Source organism: Choloepus didactylus, chromosome 10 (assembly GCF_015220235.1).
Source record: "Choloepus didactylus isolate mChoDid1 chromosome 10, mChoDid1.pri, whole genome shotgun sequence".
Lineage (NCBI taxonomy): Eukaryota > Metazoa > Chordata > Mammalia > Pilosa > Megalonychidae > Choloepus > Choloepus didactylus.
This window is the reverse complement of record NC_051316.1, coordinates 118,275,738-118,293,721: the sequence shown is the minus strand read 5'-3', so window position 1 is coordinate 118,293,721 and position 17,984 is coordinate 118,275,738. Positions and strand designations below refer to the sequence as shown.

The following is a 17,984-nucleotide window of genomic DNA, read 5'->3' as shown; positions in this document are numbered from 1 at the left end:
ATGAAGTAATTAGAATAAGCAAATTAACAGAGTCAGAAACCAGAATACAGGTTATCAGGAGCTGGGGTAGGGGTAAGGAATGGGGAGTTAATGCTTCATTGGTCCCAAGTTTGTTTGGGGTGACGGAAAAGTTTGGTAATGGATGTGGCGATTATAGCATAACATTGTGAATGTACTTCCCACTGAATTATATATTTGAATATACTTTGAAAGGGAAATTTCAGTTGTATATATGTTACTAGAATAATTTTTTCAAAACCATAGGACTGTGCAACACAAACAGTGAACCTAATGTAAACTATGGACTACAGTTAATAGTTTAATGGCAACAACATTGTTTCATCAGTTGTAATGAAAATACCAAACCAATGCAAAGTGTTAATAACAGGGAAAACTATGTAGGGGGAGAGTGATTTATGGGAACTCTGTATTTTCTGCATGATTCTTCTGTAAACCTACAACTTCTCTAATTAAAAAACCACACCAAGACTTGGAGGCCCTGCCTCTAGAAATTCTGCTTCAAAGGCTCTGCAGTTGAGCCTAGGAATTTTTATTGCCAAAAGTTCCCAGATGATTCTGCTGCACAGCCAAGCTTGGGAACCATGGGGCCAGACAACCTCTGCATCCCTTCCAGCCCTCAAGGCCTGGGGTGTTGTGTCCCCAAAGGGTGGGGGGGAGAGTGCTGCACAGCAGAGACAGCCCCAAACACCTGGTTCTGCATCCCAGCTCAGCATCCCTCGGTGTCAGTTTCCTCATCTTGTTGTAAGGATTAAACGAAGTTACAATGATTATTTTAAAAACAGTAATGCTCCAACAAAATACTCCAAGCTCAGCACTTGACAAGCAGATTTTAGTAAATGTTGGCCACTTCCTCTGTACAGGAGTCCAATGGACAATCTTAATGTTTCTTTCCTGCTTTCTCCCACTAGGACCTTTAAGGCTTAGGTGGGGCCAAAATCACTCAGATTATCCGTGACCTCAAGACTCAATGAGCAATGTCACGGTGACCCTGCTCCCAGCAGGAACGCAGGCTGCCCGCCCGACCTGGGGGTGGTTGGTTCAACCATACACCAGAAGCAACCACTCAACTCACTTCTTCCAGGGTGGTCTCTGAGATGCCATAGCTGGAAATACCCAGGTCTGAGAGGCGGTCATCGATCTCGTGGAAGAGTTCCACGAAGGCTCCCTCCTTGGCAGCTTCGTAGGGCAGGACGTAGGTCAGCTCATGCCCAATGTCTTCCACCAGCCGGGCCTCGGCCACGTGCTTCCGGATGAGGTTGGAGATAGCGGAGACGTCTGCGGGACCAGAGCACAAAGACAGCTCAGCCAGCCCAGAAACCTGCTGCTCATCCACCACAACCCCAGATGCCTAAGTCATTCTGCATGCTCCGTCCTGCGGGGCAAGGCCTGTGAATCATTCATCTCGGGATCTCCAAAGCCAGGTACAAGGCAGGGACTCAGTGTGTGGGGACTGAATAAATGAATCACTTTCTGAGGTTGAAAGCCTGGTGTCTATTGCCTCAACTCTAGGATTTGCTGATGGAAAACTTGAGCAAGTGGACTTTAAAAAATTCTTCTACCTTCCCTTAACTTTAAAAGGAAGTTCCCTCCTTTTACCTCAAAAAGAGGGTTAATCGAGCAGTTCATGGAAGCTGAAGTCTTTCTGGGGAAAGCCAGCCATTAGGACTGGGCAGAAATGGCCAGGGTCAAGGATTCTGTTCCATATAAGCTACTGGTGACACGAGCCCCCCATACACACCCCCCGAGGAAACCCTGGCAAGCTGGTCCTGATCTCCCGGGCTCGGCAACTCCCCAGGTACTGAGCTCAAATCTCTCCCTGCTGGCTGGCCCCAGCTCCTCCTCCCTGGTGTCCAGTGTCCAGCCAGGTCCAGTCCCCTCAGAATGCCCACTGAGTGCCCCCCGCCATCATCTCAGCTCTCTGGGACGCTGCCCTGCCAACAACCAGGCCCAGCCCCAGGCTCCCCAGAAAGCACGAGGCCAGCCACGCCACCAAGCTGCCCCCGCTTCCGCGGCCGCCCAGCCCAGCCCAGCCCAGCAGCAAACCTTGAGTCAGCGCCACCAGCCTCTGCACCTGTCCTCCTCTGCCTCCACTCTGCCCAGCTGGGTGTAGCTCAGGCACCACCTGAATAAGAAACCCCAGAGTCCTTACCGATGGTCAGCGTGTCACTTTCATGGTCGCTGCCCAGGCCAGCATCAGAACTGCTCTGAGAAACACTGTCCTCCTGATGGCAAAGAAGGAGGTGAGAATGGGTGAGGGACCGGGCAAAGGTACAGCCACCACCCCCTTCACCAGCGAGGGCTTCCAAGGGGCTCTGCTGCATGAGAACCGGAGCCAAAAGTGTCTCCTGGGCAGGATGCAACCAGGCAGGCTTGGCTTCAGAGACCACGGCTTGACACACGTCTGCAGTGTGGACAGCCTCCATTCCACGGCCTGCCCACGGGGGCTGGGACCGGGCATTCGCCAACTGCCTCGGGCCTGCAAATTACCTGGCTAGTGGGCTAGAGTTCGGGGCTTCTCAAGCTTGCATGTGTGTTCAGCCACCAGGGGACCTTGTCAAAAGGCAGATCATGCATCAGTAGGTCTGAGTTGGAGCCCAGGTTTCTGCAAACTAATGAGCTCCCAGGCGATGCTGATGCCACTTGTCCCAGACCCCACTTTGAGTAACAAAGCACTGGTTAAAAGGTAAATGAGTAGATTGGCGTTCAAGGCTGGAGTGTCAACGTTTTTAGGATTTCGGTGAAGGAAGACTCACGTCACAAAGAAAATGTGGCACCACTGGTTTCAACACACAGACAGATCTCAGGCATGTGGTATGGTGCAGAGGCAAGCACACCTGTTATTGGGTTCTGCACCCCACACCCTCTTTGTTATTTACCTGCCGGGTGACCTCAAATAGGCTACCAAATCCCTCTGAACCTCACTTCCCTCATCTGGAATAATAATTGAAATATCTAAGTGGCTCCATGCTTTGAGATGGTAGATATAAAAAACACTTGTAAATGGTAACAGGGCCACAAAAAAATTAACTATCATCATCATTTTCTTTTATACCCAGAGTGTATTACAGTTAAGTGCCTGGCATGAAATCGGTGCTTAATAAATATCTGCTGTTTTGTAGTTTAGACATTAAAGTCAAAGAGATTTAGTGCTACAATAAGCAGGCACTGCTGGGCTTCATGCAACCAAGACTCTCAACTCTTGGCACTCCTGTTCTCTTTGACACAACAAAGCCCTCTGAGGACCTTCTCCATCACTCATGGCACCTCCATAGAAGAAAGGAAATGGATTCAACAGAGCTAGTGCAATGGAAAAGGGAGTCTCCTGAACTTTCCATGGATGAGGGAAGGATTCCAAAGGGGCCTCAGTGGAGACAGTGGACCTCAACGTGGTGCAGTGGGGTGGGGTGGACAGGCCATCACCACCACCGAGTCCTGGCTTGCCAGCCCTGACACCTGCCCAGCTCTGAGCCTGCAACTCACCTTTTTCAGGTACGACTCAGTGCTACTGCTATTTCTGCAGGAGCCGAGGGAGGAGTCCGTGTCCTTCTTGACCAGAGTCAGGTAGTAGCCTGTGCCCAGCTGGTTCTTCAGAAACAGGGAGGAGCCCACACAGCACAGCTTCCCATGGGAAATGATGGCGATCCTGTCCCCCAGGATGTCCGCTTCATCCATGTGGTGTGTGGAGAGAATGATGGTGCGGCCTGCCAGACAAACACAAGGATGGGGGCAGGTGAGGCCTGTTGGTTCCCACTGATTGGAGAGGCAGGAACGACAGGAATGCTAACAATGGTCAGTGTGAGAGGAAGACCTGGAAGTTCAACCCCGCATGGCCATGAGCCCTGGATGGCAAAGCCCTGACTGTAGCTACTGCCACCATGTAGGAATAAAAACAGCAGCACCTATTTGGGAACTTGCTCTCTGCCAGGCACTGGGCTGGGTGGTTCACATGCCTTCTTATCCCACTTAATCCTCTAAGAGACAAGCATTACTGCTCTCATAGGAGGGGAAACTGAGGCCAGGTAAGCGACTCCCAAGGTCTCGGGGTCTGACGCAGCGGGCCCCCAGAGCCCAGGCTCCCAGACTGCACCACCAGACCAGTCCCAGTTCTCCATCTCTCCCAGCCACCCATTTATTCATCCACTCTTTCAACAAACACAGATTAAGTGCCCTGTGTTGGGTATAAAGAGTTAAACAAAGACACAACCTCTGCTCTCAGGAACCTCAGTGTACGGGGGAAAATAATTATAATACACGTATATAAGCTCCATGCTCAAGGGAGGCACTGGGGGCAGAGGGGGCCTGGGAGAGATGCCCCTTATCTCTGCTTTTCGTCTTCTCACAGGCCCCAAGGTAACAAAGTGCAAACCCTACATGCACTGGAAATCAGGCCTCCCCCCACCAATCCGTGGGTGAGCAATCAAGCTTTAAGAAAAGAAGGCCCGCATCTCCTTAAGAAATTCTGTTGCCCAAGCAAGAGCAGGCCTGCCAAAGATGCACTGGGAATGTAAAATGGTGCAGCCACTGTGGAAAACAGGTAGGAAGTTAGTATAGAATTACCATATGAGCCAGCCATGCTACTTCCAGGTATATACACAAAAGAATTGCAAGCAGGGACTCGAAGAGATATTTGCACATCAATGTTCTTAGCCACAAGATGGAAGCAATGCTGGTGTCCATCGACAGATGAGTGGATAAATGAAATGTGTTAAATGCATGCAGTGGAATATTATTCAGCTGTAAAAAGGCATGAAGTTCTGACACAAGCGACAACAATGGATAAACCTCAAAGACATCATGTTGAATGAAACAAGCCAGACACAAATGGGCAAATAGCATATGATTTCACATACATGAAATAACCAGAATATACAAATCACAGAGACAGAAAGTAGGTTACAGAGAACCAGGAGTTTGCAGGAAAGGGGAATGGGGTGTTACTGTTTAATGGGTACACATTTTCCATTTGGGGTGATGGAAAAGTTTTGGGTCACAGATGGTAGCACATGATGAACCTAAGTATTAATACCACTGAGTTATACATTTGAGTGTGGTTTAAAAGGGAAACATTATGTCGTATCTATGTTACCACAATAAAAATTTAAATTAAAAGAATAAAAAAAGAACAGCCAGGAGATACAGCCACACTGCTTGGAGACCCCCTCCCTCCCGGTCCACGAGCAGAACAAATTCACATCAGTTACCCTGTCGGTATTTCAGCAGCAGTTCCCAAATGCCCCTGCGGGAGTAGGGGTCCACACCAGCCGTGGGCTCATCCAGAATGACAACCTTGGACCCGCCCACAAAGGCCAAGGCCACTGACAGCTTCCTCTGCATTCCACCTGCAAGAGAGAGGCAAGCTCCAGGACCCAGCCGCAGCCAGCGAGGGTCGGCACAGCCAGGTGCCCTGCCCGTTACCCACCCAGGCCCGCCCAGCCCCTGCGCAGCTGCTGTTTGGAGGGGTGTGTGTCAGGCTGGGGTGGGCAGGAAGGCAGCTCTGGGTTCTCACCTGACAGCTGACTTGTTTTGCTTTTCAGCTTGCTGGGCGGCAGCCCCACGTCCAGGGCCATCTGCTCCATCTCGGCTTTCACGTGCTTCTCGGAGAGCCCTTTCAGGCGGGCATAGAACCAGATGTGCTCTTCGACGGTCAGCCTGGGGGACAGAGGGCCAGCTCAGCCGGGGCCAGGTTCCTGGGGCCCTGAAGGATGCCCCAGAACACAAGTCTCTCCAGGGCCCAGCATGGATGAGAATGGGCACTTGGCTTTCCACTCTATCAACTTCTGGAAAATAATCTTCAGGACGGTTTGGAGGCAGAACAAGCTTGCCATCACATGGGCCCAGGCGGCCAAAGCTGAAAGGGGATGGGCCACTTCCAACCTAATCCCAGCAGGCCTGGCCACCATGCACCAGGCCCCCGAGATGTGCTCCTCACCAAGAAGCCAGCCCGTCCTGACTGGGAGCAGCCAACCTAGAGCTCAAAGGAGCTCAGACTCTGGGGGAAAGGACACCCCGCAGAAAGCATGAGCCCAAGCTGCTCAGTGTAGCTAAAAGGAAACGGGGGCCCAGCAGGGGAAGGCTTTGGGCAGCATCGCAGGGCTCCGCTCTTTGTCTACTGCCCCGTGAAGGCTCCCCAAGTGGGAGCAGATGCCTCGAGCAGGGGACATGTGGATATCATACCGAGGGCCCTGATGTGCTGCCACGACAGGCGTTAGGGCTGCAGGAGGCATCAGGGAGGGCGGGTGGCAGGGAGAGGACGGGCCCAAAGCACCCCCAGGAGGACAGGAATGGAGACGGCCCTTTCTCCCATGGACAGGAGTAACGTCTCCGGCCCAACAACTCGCCTCCTACTTTTCCTAAAGTCGAACGAGGACAACCAGTTCTCAAAGTGTCAGGGGAGGGGGGCAAGCCTATCACCCCCAAAAAAGGTAAACTACTGAAGTCCTACTCTGCCCCAGACCCCACAACCCACACATCAGGAGACTGTCCACTCCCCTCATCCCACGGCTGGTACCCACATGTCAAAGAGCACGTTGTGCTGGGGACAGACCCCCAGGTTCTGCCGGATGGTGCCCATCTCAGAGCGGATGTCCTTCCCCAGGATGTAGGCGGTTCCTGAGGTTGGAGGGAACAACCCCGTCAGAATGGACCTGAGGACAACAATACAAGGGTGCAGGATCAGGGCGAAGCCAGCATCCCCTCGAGATGCTCCAGGCCAGGCTTCAAGGCCAGGGAGACAGAGCAGAGCAGTGGGTTTTCCTTTCTCATGGGCTGCCATGGACCCCCCCCCCCCCCCCACAAAGCCAAGAAGCCTTAGCTTTAATGAATAACTAGGCTTGGGACTAGATGTTAGAAATGGTGATTTTAGTATAGTCCCTCTTCTAAAAGAAGTTTCCAATTTACAATGAAAAGTGCACTTAACATTGTGTATGCCTAAAATTATGTCCAAGAAAAATGGGCAAACTGGGAGAAATTACTCAAAGAAAAGGAAATAATTCTTGTGTTGGGTGGTAGAATGTTTGAGTGCCTTTTTAGAGGGTTCTGCAATGTTCCTAACATACTGATTTTACATTTTAACAGAAAAGACAGAAGATACTGCCCAGCTGCTTTCACATCTGCCTAGAGCCAGAGTTCCTGGAAATCGCCGCCTCCCTCCGGCACAGCTCATTTTTCTTCGCAGACCCTTGCTTCACAGTTCTGACCAAGCCAGCTCAAAAGAAGAGACTTTCTCAGACCAGTAGGGCCCCAGGTTCCAAGAACACTGCAGAATTCTGAGAACTAAGTGGAAAAGGTCATCAAAAGGTCCCCGGCCTGTTTGGGGCCGAAGATATACTATCTAGCCAAAACCAGCTCTGGGAAAGCACTCTCATGGTTAGAAAATATTTTCACCCTCATCGTCTCCTGGGTACTCTGCCTTTGCCCCCACTGAACCACCGAGCATCTCAGGTGTGACTTTCTAACTGTACGTCAGAACCTTCCTGGGCCAACCACTCTTCTTACATGGTGGTGGTCTTTCCCGCTCCGTTGTGGCCCAGGAAGGACGTGATCTGGCCCTCGTAAAAATTCAGAGCCAGGCCATCAACGGCCACCTTCATGCCGTCTCGGTAAACCTTCACCAGGTTCTGAATGGACACCCCCAGCTTCAGGTGTGTGGGCTCCTCCTCCATGCAGACTGCAAGGAGAGAGAAGAAAGAAGTGAATGCACAAAAGTTACTGGTGGGGGGAAATATAAAGGCTCGGAAGCTGCACTGGAACTGTCAGGCCTGTCCACTCTCCGTGGGCACTCTCGGGCTCACAGGCAGGCTGGCTACAAATATTTCTTTAGTGCCTATTTGGGCACTAGTGTTGGTGATGAGGATACAATGGTAAAGGAGCACTCAGTCTTTTGTGGGAGAAAGACATGAAAAGCAATTAAAATAGAGGATGCTAAAATCTGTTGAAAGAAAAAATCTAAAATGCCAAGGTTCTATAGTACATCGAGACCGTGGAATATTACACAGCAAACTACTGACGGATGCAACAATTTGAATGGATCTTGAGGGATTATGCTGAGTGAAAAAAAAAGCCAGTCTCCAAAGGTTACTGAATGGTTCCATTTATATAACATTCTTGAAATGATAAAAATTACAAAACTGGAGAACAGGTTAGTGGCTGACAGGGGTTGGGGACTGGGGACAGTGGGAAGGTAGCTGTGGCTACACTGGGGAAACATAAGGGAGTTTTGTGGTGATCGAACAGTTCTGTGACTTGTTTGTGGGAGTGATTACAAGTCTACACAGGTGGTAAAGTTGCACAGAGCTAAATACACACGTGCAAATAAGAGCACGTAAATGGGCAAAATCTTCAAAAGGTCTGTAAATTGTACCAATGTCAATTTCACGGTTGTGATATTGTACTATAGTTATGCAAGATGTTGTCATTGGGTGAAGGGTACATGGGACTCCCCTGTACAATTTTTTGCAACTTCCCGTAAATGTCTAATCATTTCAAAATGAAACTTTGCCCAAAGAACTAGGGAAGCTGCTGAAGCATTTGAACTAGATCCAGTTCAAAGAACTAGTTGCACTTTGGCAGGGAGGCAAATTGGAGAGAGGGTTGTCCTGTGAGATAATAAAACAGTACTCGCAGAGCGTGGAGGTGGGAACACGTCCCGGCAACGGCGAGCAGTTCTGGGCGACTGAGACAGAAGCTGGGTGGAGAGAGGATGGAAGGAAGAAGAGCAGGGAACAGTAAGAGAAGGAAGGAACTGGACTGGGGGGCAAGGGCAGGTTGTAAAGAGCCTAGTGTGCCAGGCTAGGGAACGTTATACCTTAGCACTGGCCACTGGGGAAAGGCACAGAAGAGGGACTCGTTAACTGCTTAGGAAGGGACACTGAGCACAGAGATAGAGTTTCCCTTCAAGAACCTGAGAAAAGAACCCAAAAGGCAGAGCCTTTGCTGAACTGTGGGCATCTCTACCTGCATTCAGGAGCCAGGAGAAGATCAGGGCTGTAGGTAACGAAAGGCAGTAACATTTAGAAGCACAGATTGAGTGCTTGCAAATTCCCATCAAGGCAGCCACTTGGTGGCGGCGTACACAGGCTCATACACATCTCACTATACCAAGGGAGGAAGCAGGTCACAATGCCACAGACCCTATTGTCTTTACCTCTTCCTTCTGGCTAGTCAGGATAGCAGGAAAAGGAGAGGAGAAGAAGAGAGGGTAAAGGTATAGAGATCAAGAGCCAAGAAAACAAAGGGAATGTTTCTCAGAGACCCAGACTTTGAGTTCCCAATAGACCAAGACACTGTACACAAATGGCTGGGGAGAATTTGGAAAGCAGCATCCCAAGTGGTTTCTCCAACCCTAGAGTGGTTTCAGTCTCTAAGGGCAGGAGCCATCCCTTGCCCCCGAAGTCAGCGGGGACAGTAGCACTAGGGTCAGAGGAGGGCAGGTCAGCTGCACTTACTTTCTGACACTCCTTTCTGGCTGGAACCAGGGTGGCTCTTTTCATCACTTTCCTCACCGAACCAGTAGGACTTGGTGCAAGGAAAATACCAGGGTCTGGGAATTCCATACTGGCCTGAAAGTAAAGCACAGTTGTGAGCCAAGTCCAGTGCCATCCCAGCATTCATGGGCTATCCCAGCCAGATACTCTCTCCTTGACACACCCTGTGCCCTTCAGAGAAGGGGCAGACCGGAATGGAGCTGGAGTGGATGCAGCTAACATCTGCTAAGATCTACTATATATATACCAGGTACATTCTGTACTTTTTAACCCCTCCCAATACCCCAGGAGGCAGGTGTCGCCCCTATTTTGGAGATGAAGAAACTGATGGATAAGTAGCCTGCCCAAGGTCACACGGAGGTAAAAGAAGGACTTGGTATCTGAACCCAGATCCATATGAAGCAAAATTGCATTTTCAATGCCAGAACTTCAGGTCAGGGGTAATAAACATTTTACGTATACCTCCTTAGAGGAGAATCGGAAGGCGAACCACCTGGATTTGTCTTACAAGAAAATTTATCCCAGGCAGGTTCACCTTGGACTTGGTCAAGGGGATTTATTAAAGGAAGCATCAAAGTGAGTATTTATTGAATACTAATCTGCTTAAATCATAGGCAAGGACGTAAGAGTCAGTATATGTTATAATTCACTATTTTACAACCTATACTCAGTAAACAGGGCCTCTCCTAGTGCTACCCCCCACCCCAGGGGATAAAAACCTACAGAAACAGTCTCGCATTGGGGCGAGCTGGCCCAGTACCCCTCAACTGTGTTCACCATCACCTTTCACCACCGACCAGCCATGTAACTGAAATTCTTTGACTCACAGTTCTCTCCTTTGCAAAATACTCTTAGCAGTATCTATGCCTCAGAGTATTCTTAGGAAGATTAAGGAAACTAAGGTATATACAACACTATGCACAGTGCCCGGCACACCTTGGAGAGGAAATGAGCACCCCTGGTTAGTAGCCACAGCTGTGCTATCTCGGCCCTCTGGCCATCAGCTGCCTCTCCTTCCCAGTCTCTGTGTTTGCCTTGGGTATAAAGCCCCGGCCACTTCCCAGGGAGCCCAGCCCCTGCAGAAATTCCAGCACAAAGGGAGGTAAGCTCTGGATCTAGAAATCCTATTTCCCCAGCAGGTGGTTCGGGCAGAGTGGACCCTCAGCAAACCTGGAAAGACAGCCTCGATGTACCACGTCATCACTCCATAGAGGAGGGTGTCAAACAGCATCATGGAGACCGAGGTGGTGAGATTGAAGCCGTCTCCCTCCACGGGGCTCTCAAACAGGTTGTCCCACTGCACCCCGATGCCCTGCTCTTCAAACAGGGCAAAGTACTCACAGCCAAACCCAAAGGCCACAGGAGAAAACAAGCTCTGCAAGAAAGAGGCAAAGGGCATTTATCCATCTCCTTGTCTCCCTCATTTGTCTCTCACTTTCCATGCAAACTCCACCTGGAGAAATTTGAATTTACAAAATGGATCAATTACAGGATGAGGAAGTATTCACCTACAGAGTCCTTTTAGGGGAGTGGGTTCTCTTGCAGCATATAAAATGATTTTATTTATAGCCATTCATTAGGCACACACATTTCTGAAATGCATGGAGGACAGACTGATACTTTTAGAATTTTATGCTTGCAAACATGGCCCAAGGGCTCCACCATACTGCCCTCTATACACACACACATATACGCATACACACGCACGCATACCTCCACACACATGCACCCATGCACACATGCACACATGCTGCACACACACTGGCATCCATCAGGGTCCTCTGAGGCTCCCTGCTCACCAGAGCTGGCTCGGGGCCACAGGAGCCTGTCTGGGGCATCTGATACCAATGTGGCCTAGACTGAGCAACCTGGAACTCCCAGCATCCAGTGAGTGGCTCTCAGCTTTCCTTCTAAGTGACTCAGGAGACAGCTGGCAACTTGTATGCCCTCCGAGGCCTCCCCTCCTCTATGCAAGGGAATGCAGTGTCCAAGTCAGAGTGGACTTGCAGGGAGCTGGGACACCTGCTACCCAGACTCGTGCAGGTCAGACAACGTTACTCAAGCAAAACATCATGTCGGGCAGGAGGAAGGCAAGGGGCAAGGAGGAGCCATCCATGCACCCCAGAGCTGACAGTTCTATCCCTGGCCATGAGTTTGCGATGAGCTTAACAGGGTCAGCAAAAGAAACCACACAGAAGAAGGTACCTATCGCCTAAAAGAGCCCATCCACCATGTCCCAGAGCCATTCATGCCCAGCCTGGTTCTCTGAAAATTTCCACTCAGTTCCATTCAATCAGCCTTCAGTGAGAGCACTAGAGATAATGTATTAAGGCACAATTCCTGGACGTCAAGGAGCCTGGAATTGAGAACTGAGGCTCAAGTCCTATCAGCAAGAAACTCGCTCGTCTTCTGTTCTCCACACTGCTGCTTCTATACATGGGCAACAGAGGGGAGGTCACACACCCAGGGTGGCCGTGGCTGCTGCCACCGTGCGCGGGCCAGAGGCACTTACCACAAAGACCTTGACTGTCAAGCCCACGTAGTCCTGCCATGCCACACACAGGACGTAGGGCAGGTACAGAAGGAAGTAGATGATGCCCCCACAGGCGGCCGCCAGGTTGGCTCTGGAGAAGAACGTGCTGATCAGGAAGCACTGCAAGATGGTCACCACGGCGAACATGGAGAGGAAGACGAACACCACGCTGGGGTCGCTGTAGGGCAGCAGGTTTCCCCACTGGAAAGGAAGAGGCCCATTCAACGAGCTGCCCTGACAAGCCCAAGCACGCCTTTGGACGATCTACAGAAAATAATTCAGGGCTTTTTCACACTCAGACATCATGTAAAGGAGCACGTGATCATTTTTTTTTCTTTCTGATGAGGAAACTGAGACCCAGAGAAGGGGAAATGACTTACCCAAGACCACTCAGCAAGTAATGGTGGATTTAAGAATAGAACAGGTCTAGTCCATCTCTGTGGATAATTTCATTCTTTGTTTCTCTAACAGGTAATATTACCTGGTTCCTCCCTCTCTAAGGACTGTGACTCTTGGCACCGACGCACATTGTGGGAGACAGCGTCCCATGCAACTTCTCTCTCCAAAAGCCAAAGACAAAGGCCAGGCAGCCTTAAGTCCCCCTTAGGAGCCTGCCATGCGTTCTGCATTGCCTCCATCATCCACATGCTCATGGACAAAGCCATCTTTCGAGCTTCTCTCTAGTATCTGGGTACCGCCAGCATGCGGTTGTCCCAGAGTAGGTCTCGCAGGTACCTGCCACAGGACTGCCTTGCAGGAAAATGTCAGAGCAGGGGGGAGATTTGCATTCAGACCCTGCCTCTGCCACTCTTTAGCTGGGTCACCACAGTGAAGTCCTCAACCTCCCCCAGCCTCATTTCCTTGTATGTTAAACAGGCTATTCAGTGAGGCCATAATAAGGCAGAGCAGGTGACGTGCTTCAGTCTCAGCAATCAGTACATGCTCATTAGTAACAAATGGAACCAGGATCATATGAGATGCTAATTCCTATCCCTTTCCACTCTCTGCCTCTTCCAAAACATTTATTTTTACATGACATGTCCTTAAATGAAATGATTGTGGAGAAAGAAAATTGATATATAAATATATTAATGGAGGAGGTGAACCTGGAAATGCATCGCGCAGATGCCCCTTTAAGGGAGGACTTGTCACCCAGCTGACAGTCTCCAGGTGGCAGCTCCTTGGGGTTGTCACAACTGCAGGGGCCATCTGGCCCAGGACATGCCCCTCCCAGGGCAGCCTGCATCTCTTGGTTTATGGAGTGGGGGGCTGGCAGAGGCTGGCAGGGAGGGGCAGGGAGGAAGCATCAAGGCCCAGCTATTTCAGCTCAGTGAGGGACAGCTCCTCCAAGCCATCTGTGCTCTCCAGAGCACTCAACATCCTTCTGATTATAGTTCTAAGAAACTTGGAGGAATCCTACCCAATACATCTCAGGAAATGGGGAGCTCTCAGATGCCACCATGACAGCCAAGCAGGCAGCATGGCATAGCTAAGAGTAGGCTCACTTGGGAAGCAAGAGCCCTGGGTTCTAATCCTGCTTAGCTGCTAACTAGCTGGACCGATCCTGGACATGTCACTGCCCTTCTCTGGCCCCATTTCCCAGGGACTTGCAGGGGATGACGTGCATGGCCCCTTCTGTTTCAGTCTTTGCTTTGCTTTTCCTCCCTTCCCCTCTGGGTTGGGAGCTCCCTGGCATGGAGGAGGGGCCGAGGCAGCCTTACCTTCAGGATGACCACCAGCAGGGCCGCACTCACCAGCAGCGGGATGAGGCTGCTGATGAACCAGCTGAACCAGAGGATGCCGCTGTCCAGGCCCATGATCCTCATGGTCTCCTTCAGCCTCGCCTCCTTCTCGTACACGATGCCCTTGATGATCACGGCCACAGAGTAAATCCAGGCCAGCGTCATGAAGAGTGGCATCGACCGGCTCATCACCCGCAGGAAGCTGGAGGCCCCAGGAGAGGGCGAGAGAGAATTAAAGGCCAGCATGAGTGAGCCAGGCTCCTGGGCCAGTGGCTCAGAGCCTGCATGCAAGAGAGAACCACAAATGTGGCCCCAAGGAGGGCAGGTCTTCTGGACTCTGAAACGTATGGGATTCAGAACGCTTCATAAGAAGGCGGTGACGTAGCAAGGAAAACTAGACTAGCAAAGCGCTGCCATGCAAAATGTCTTTGGAGGTCATCACAGGTAACTGTGACATGTCATTAAGCTAATCTGGGCTCTTTAAAAAGTGACTCTAAAAAAGCAACTCATGCTCTCCTCAAAGCTCAATATCCCCAAGGTCATCCCACTCTTGACTTGCTTAACCTAACTCATCACAGATAGTGCAGAAATCAACTTCAGGCAATTGTTGTTCGTCATATTTCAGACTGCAAATTAGAAAAAGAAATACAGTGCCATGAAGTAAAAGAGAGTCAGGATTTGGAGCCTGAAACTGGAGGTTCAAGTCCCAGCTTTACCACCTGCTGGCTACGTGTCAAGAGACAGAGGCACCTCTTGAACTCCCATGTCCTTATTAAGACACGCTTTCTAGAGTAACCTTTGGCTTAGCAGCCTTTGGAAAAGTCCTCCTTTGGAAAATTCTGGCTAATCTTTCTGAAGGTGAAATATAGGATAATTTCTGGTGATCTGGAAAAGCAGGAGTTGGCCACGAGAGGAAGTAGGTTGTTGAATGCAAAACAGAGAGCAAGCACAAGGAGCAGTGCCCCACTCCTTCTCCATCCTCATCTCTACACACACACACACACACACACACACACACACACACACACACAGCAACAGAGAATGAGAATGTGCGCAGCTTCTGGAAGGCGCATTAAATATTTTATGATTTAATTCAATATTTCCTGCAATTAATACACCTCTGCCCAGTCTCCTTTCCAAGAAATCATTAGATTCAAAGGCACATTTCCCACAATGAGAACCTGGCAGCTTAGTGAAGGACTAAAAGATTATCTCAAAAATTCAAGATAAGGAGGCCTTGTTCCATTTTATTTGCATTGTTGTCAAAATGTGGTTCACCCTTACAGACAAGAAGTGGACAAATTTATACTAAACCGGCTTGACAAGTCCAGACAGTTGCTTTTGTGTTTGCATGTGCCCGTGTATGTGTGTGTGCAAGCCTGTGTGCCTGTGTTTGCCATGACACATCTTAAACTTGAAGACTGAGTAAATTTTGACCAAAATGGTGACCTGTCAAAAATAAAAGTGGTGGTTATCATGAAAGAGACAGGAGGGAGGATCACTGCTGTGTGCACCCGTGTCTGCCCATGCCATGGCTGAACTGCCAACTGCCTACACTCAGCATTCTATTTCCTGATTGTTCACAGAACCTCAAAGACAACTTTTTGGCCAGCATTACACACATGTAAATTTGAATAAAACCAGAGCATTCTTGTCTCTTCCTTGGATTTTTCTTTTTTTGCTCCACCTGGGGACAGTGTTCACTAGTTAATGATGGCGGCTTGTGGGAAACTTACATGTCATCGACGTAACAGGGGTAGGGCATCTGCTGCACAAAGACTCCAGTTTTCTTCTCAGTGCCTGTCAACACCCTGATGATCGCCTGCTCCACTACATCCTGCAAGTAGGCGAAGCCCCCCCAGACGTATCGCATGTCCTCAAAGGGGTCGGCCCGAGGACCAGGGTCCCAGTACCTGAAACCAAACCACAGGTGAGCGAACCTTCCCTAGAGCCACACAGTAAAAAAAGTCAATTGCCCACAATCCCGCCACCCATAGGGAGCCACTGTTTTTGTTTTTGCATCTCACCCTCTGGTCTCATTTGACATGTGCGCTTATTCTTAAAAACATATCATCAGAGCGAACATACTATTTGTTGGTTTGTATCCCCCCACCTTGGCTGTCTAACATTGCACCAGGTGGTCAGACCAAAATTTACTTAACCATTCCCTTTTTATTGGTTATTTGCCCCTTTTTGTAAAAATGGATAATGTCGGCGGGAAAACTGAAAGTCTTTTTTTTTTCTGTTGACTTAATTCCTTGGAATTAATTTCCTGGAGTGGAAATGCTAAATCAAAAGGTATGATATTTAGCTGCTCTGAACTTCCCAACACTGGGCAGGTGTCATGGATTCAACTTACCCATCCTTGATTTTATTCGTCCTCTCCACATTGTCAATGTCCATTCGGATCTTGTACTTGACATGATGGGGCAGCTCAACACTGTCAGGAGCAATTCCAGTGAACACGATACCAGCCCAGAACCTCCTCTCATCCAGCAGCTCCATGGACTTGTTGATGAGCCGGACTTCTGTTGCTATTGGTTCCAGCTTATTCAGGTTGACACACTGATGGGAGAACAGCCCTTGTGAGAAACCCAGTGGCCAGGAAAACAGGTAGCGGCCACGACAGAGCCAACCCTAAGAGGGAAGTGCTACACTGCATGACCTTTTGATCCTCCCCCTAAAATAGTTTTCCAATCTTTAACCGAGAATGGATCATTTTGCTTTTTAACTGAAATTTAAGAGAAATGCAGAAAATATTCAGAAATAAATTACTGGTGCAGATTTTTTTGCAGAGAAAAAGAGTACTTTTTAGTCATAGCAACTAACAAAACAAGTACATAAACAGACCAAAATATCTCTACTATTTAGTGACATAATTTTTTAGTGCTGCATTGAAAAAATTTAATCTGTCCTATATTCAGTTTTAGGTAAGTTTCACAAATAATGCTTTTTAAGGGAATGCTTTGGTGCCATTAGGCATTGGGACATCAAAACATAAGGAGCACATTTAGGCCACGCAAAAAAACCTCAAAAACAATGGACAGAAACACTCTTAGTCAACATGGAACAAAGGCAGAGTTAGATTTGTTTAGACTTGTTCCATCCCTTAACTAATATTTATTGAGTGCTGATATATCTAGACTTCCAGTCGACCAAGATGGCAGCATAAGACACTCTGGGGTGCCACCCCTACCCCCTCCACAGTTTCTTTGAACAACCAGCAAAAACTGGCAGAGCCGTCTTCCTCAAAATTCTGGAAAACAGTTATTGAGCTCCTTTGCACACCGAGCCCTGTGTCTGGCTTGAGGGCTACAACTGTAAATAAATTTACAATCATCATTTCTCCACTTTCCTCCTGTCTGAACCTTACTGCAACATCTTATAGAAAGAGGCCATCAGCCTTTTCCAAATGGTCCTCAGAGCAGATCCTCACCTCCATGAAGCGAGAGATGCTCTGGACGGCCTGGTTGGTCTCGTTGAAAGCCTCTCTCCAGGTGTACACGGAGCCATTCGCAGACTGGACATCCTCCGGGTGCTTGGCCAGAAATGCTGCCACGTCCTGGACTGTCCACCCTAAGCCATCCAACTGGTGTTCCCAAAAGAGGTCATTGCTTCTGGTGTTGAAGAGCGTCTGCCATTCCAAGGAGAAAGTGCAAGTAGCAAACACTGAATCAATCTTGGCGGGTACTGTATGATTCACAAAACCCTTTCACATGCATTGTCTCTTTTGAGACCTGCGAGGTGGAAAACTGTGTCCCCACTTTACAGGTGAGAAGACTAACTCAGGAAAAAAAAACAGGATGTGATGTTTACCAAGGCTGGGTCAAAATTCTAATAGCTGGGAACTGGGATGCAAAGTCAGGCCAGTCTGAATCCAGAGTCCATGTTTTCCCATTATACCCAGCAACCCAGCTTAAAACAAAAACAATAACAATATTTACTCTGTACAGTTATCGTGTTAAGTGATTTACGTGCTTTACCTCATTTACTTCTGAGGAAGGTGCCTTTAATAGTTCCCAACTACAGATGTGAAAACTGAGATTCAGAGAGGTTAAGTCACTGACACAAGATTGCCCAGCTAATAAGTAACAAAGCCAGGATGTGCAGCTCAGGCCTTCTGATCCTAGGGCACCTCCACATGGCAATATCTCACTTTCTTCTTTTGAGGCCCAGTCTGATGACCCCATATAAAGACACTATCCC

The 17,984-nt window shown here is 49.2% G+C and overlaps 1 protein-coding gene across 3 annotated transcripts in view; it reads right to left on the bottom strand.

The window, feature by feature from the left end:
* The window catches only part of ABCA1 (ATP binding cassette subfamily A member 1), a 129,997-nt gene that overhangs the window by 34,245 nt on the left and 77,768 nt on the right, over positions 1 to 17,984 (bottom strand). For all 3 annotated transcript variants that reach the window (XM_037797716.1, XM_037797717.1, XM_037797718.1), the window contains 14 exons: positions 17,215 to 17,412; positions 16,138 to 16,343; positions 15,515 to 15,691; positions 13,758 to 13,980; positions 12,016 to 12,237; positions 10,674 to 10,878; positions 9,465 to 9,578; positions 7,516 to 7,687; positions 6,534 to 6,665; positions 5,528 to 5,670; positions 5,223 to 5,360; positions 3,502 to 3,722; positions 2,171 to 2,243; positions 1,094 to 1,296 (listed from right to left, as the gene is read on the bottom strand). In XM_037797716.1, coding sequence (XP_037653644.1) covers positions 1,094 to 1,296; positions 2,171 to 2,243; positions 3,502 to 3,722; positions 5,223 to 5,360; positions 5,528 to 5,670; positions 6,534 to 6,665; positions 7,516 to 7,687; positions 9,465 to 9,578; positions 10,674 to 10,878; positions 12,016 to 12,237; positions 13,758 to 13,980; positions 15,515 to 15,691; positions 16,138 to 16,343; positions 17,215 to 17,412 — 2,427 coding nt within the window. The remainder of the gene's footprint in view (positions 1 to 1,093; positions 1,297 to 2,170; positions 2,244 to 3,501; positions 3,723 to 5,222; positions 5,361 to 5,527; positions 5,671 to 6,533; positions 6,666 to 7,515; positions 7,688 to 9,464; positions 9,579 to 10,673; positions 10,879 to 12,015; positions 12,238 to 13,757; positions 13,981 to 15,514; positions 15,692 to 16,137; positions 16,344 to 17,214; positions 17,413 to 17,984) is intronic.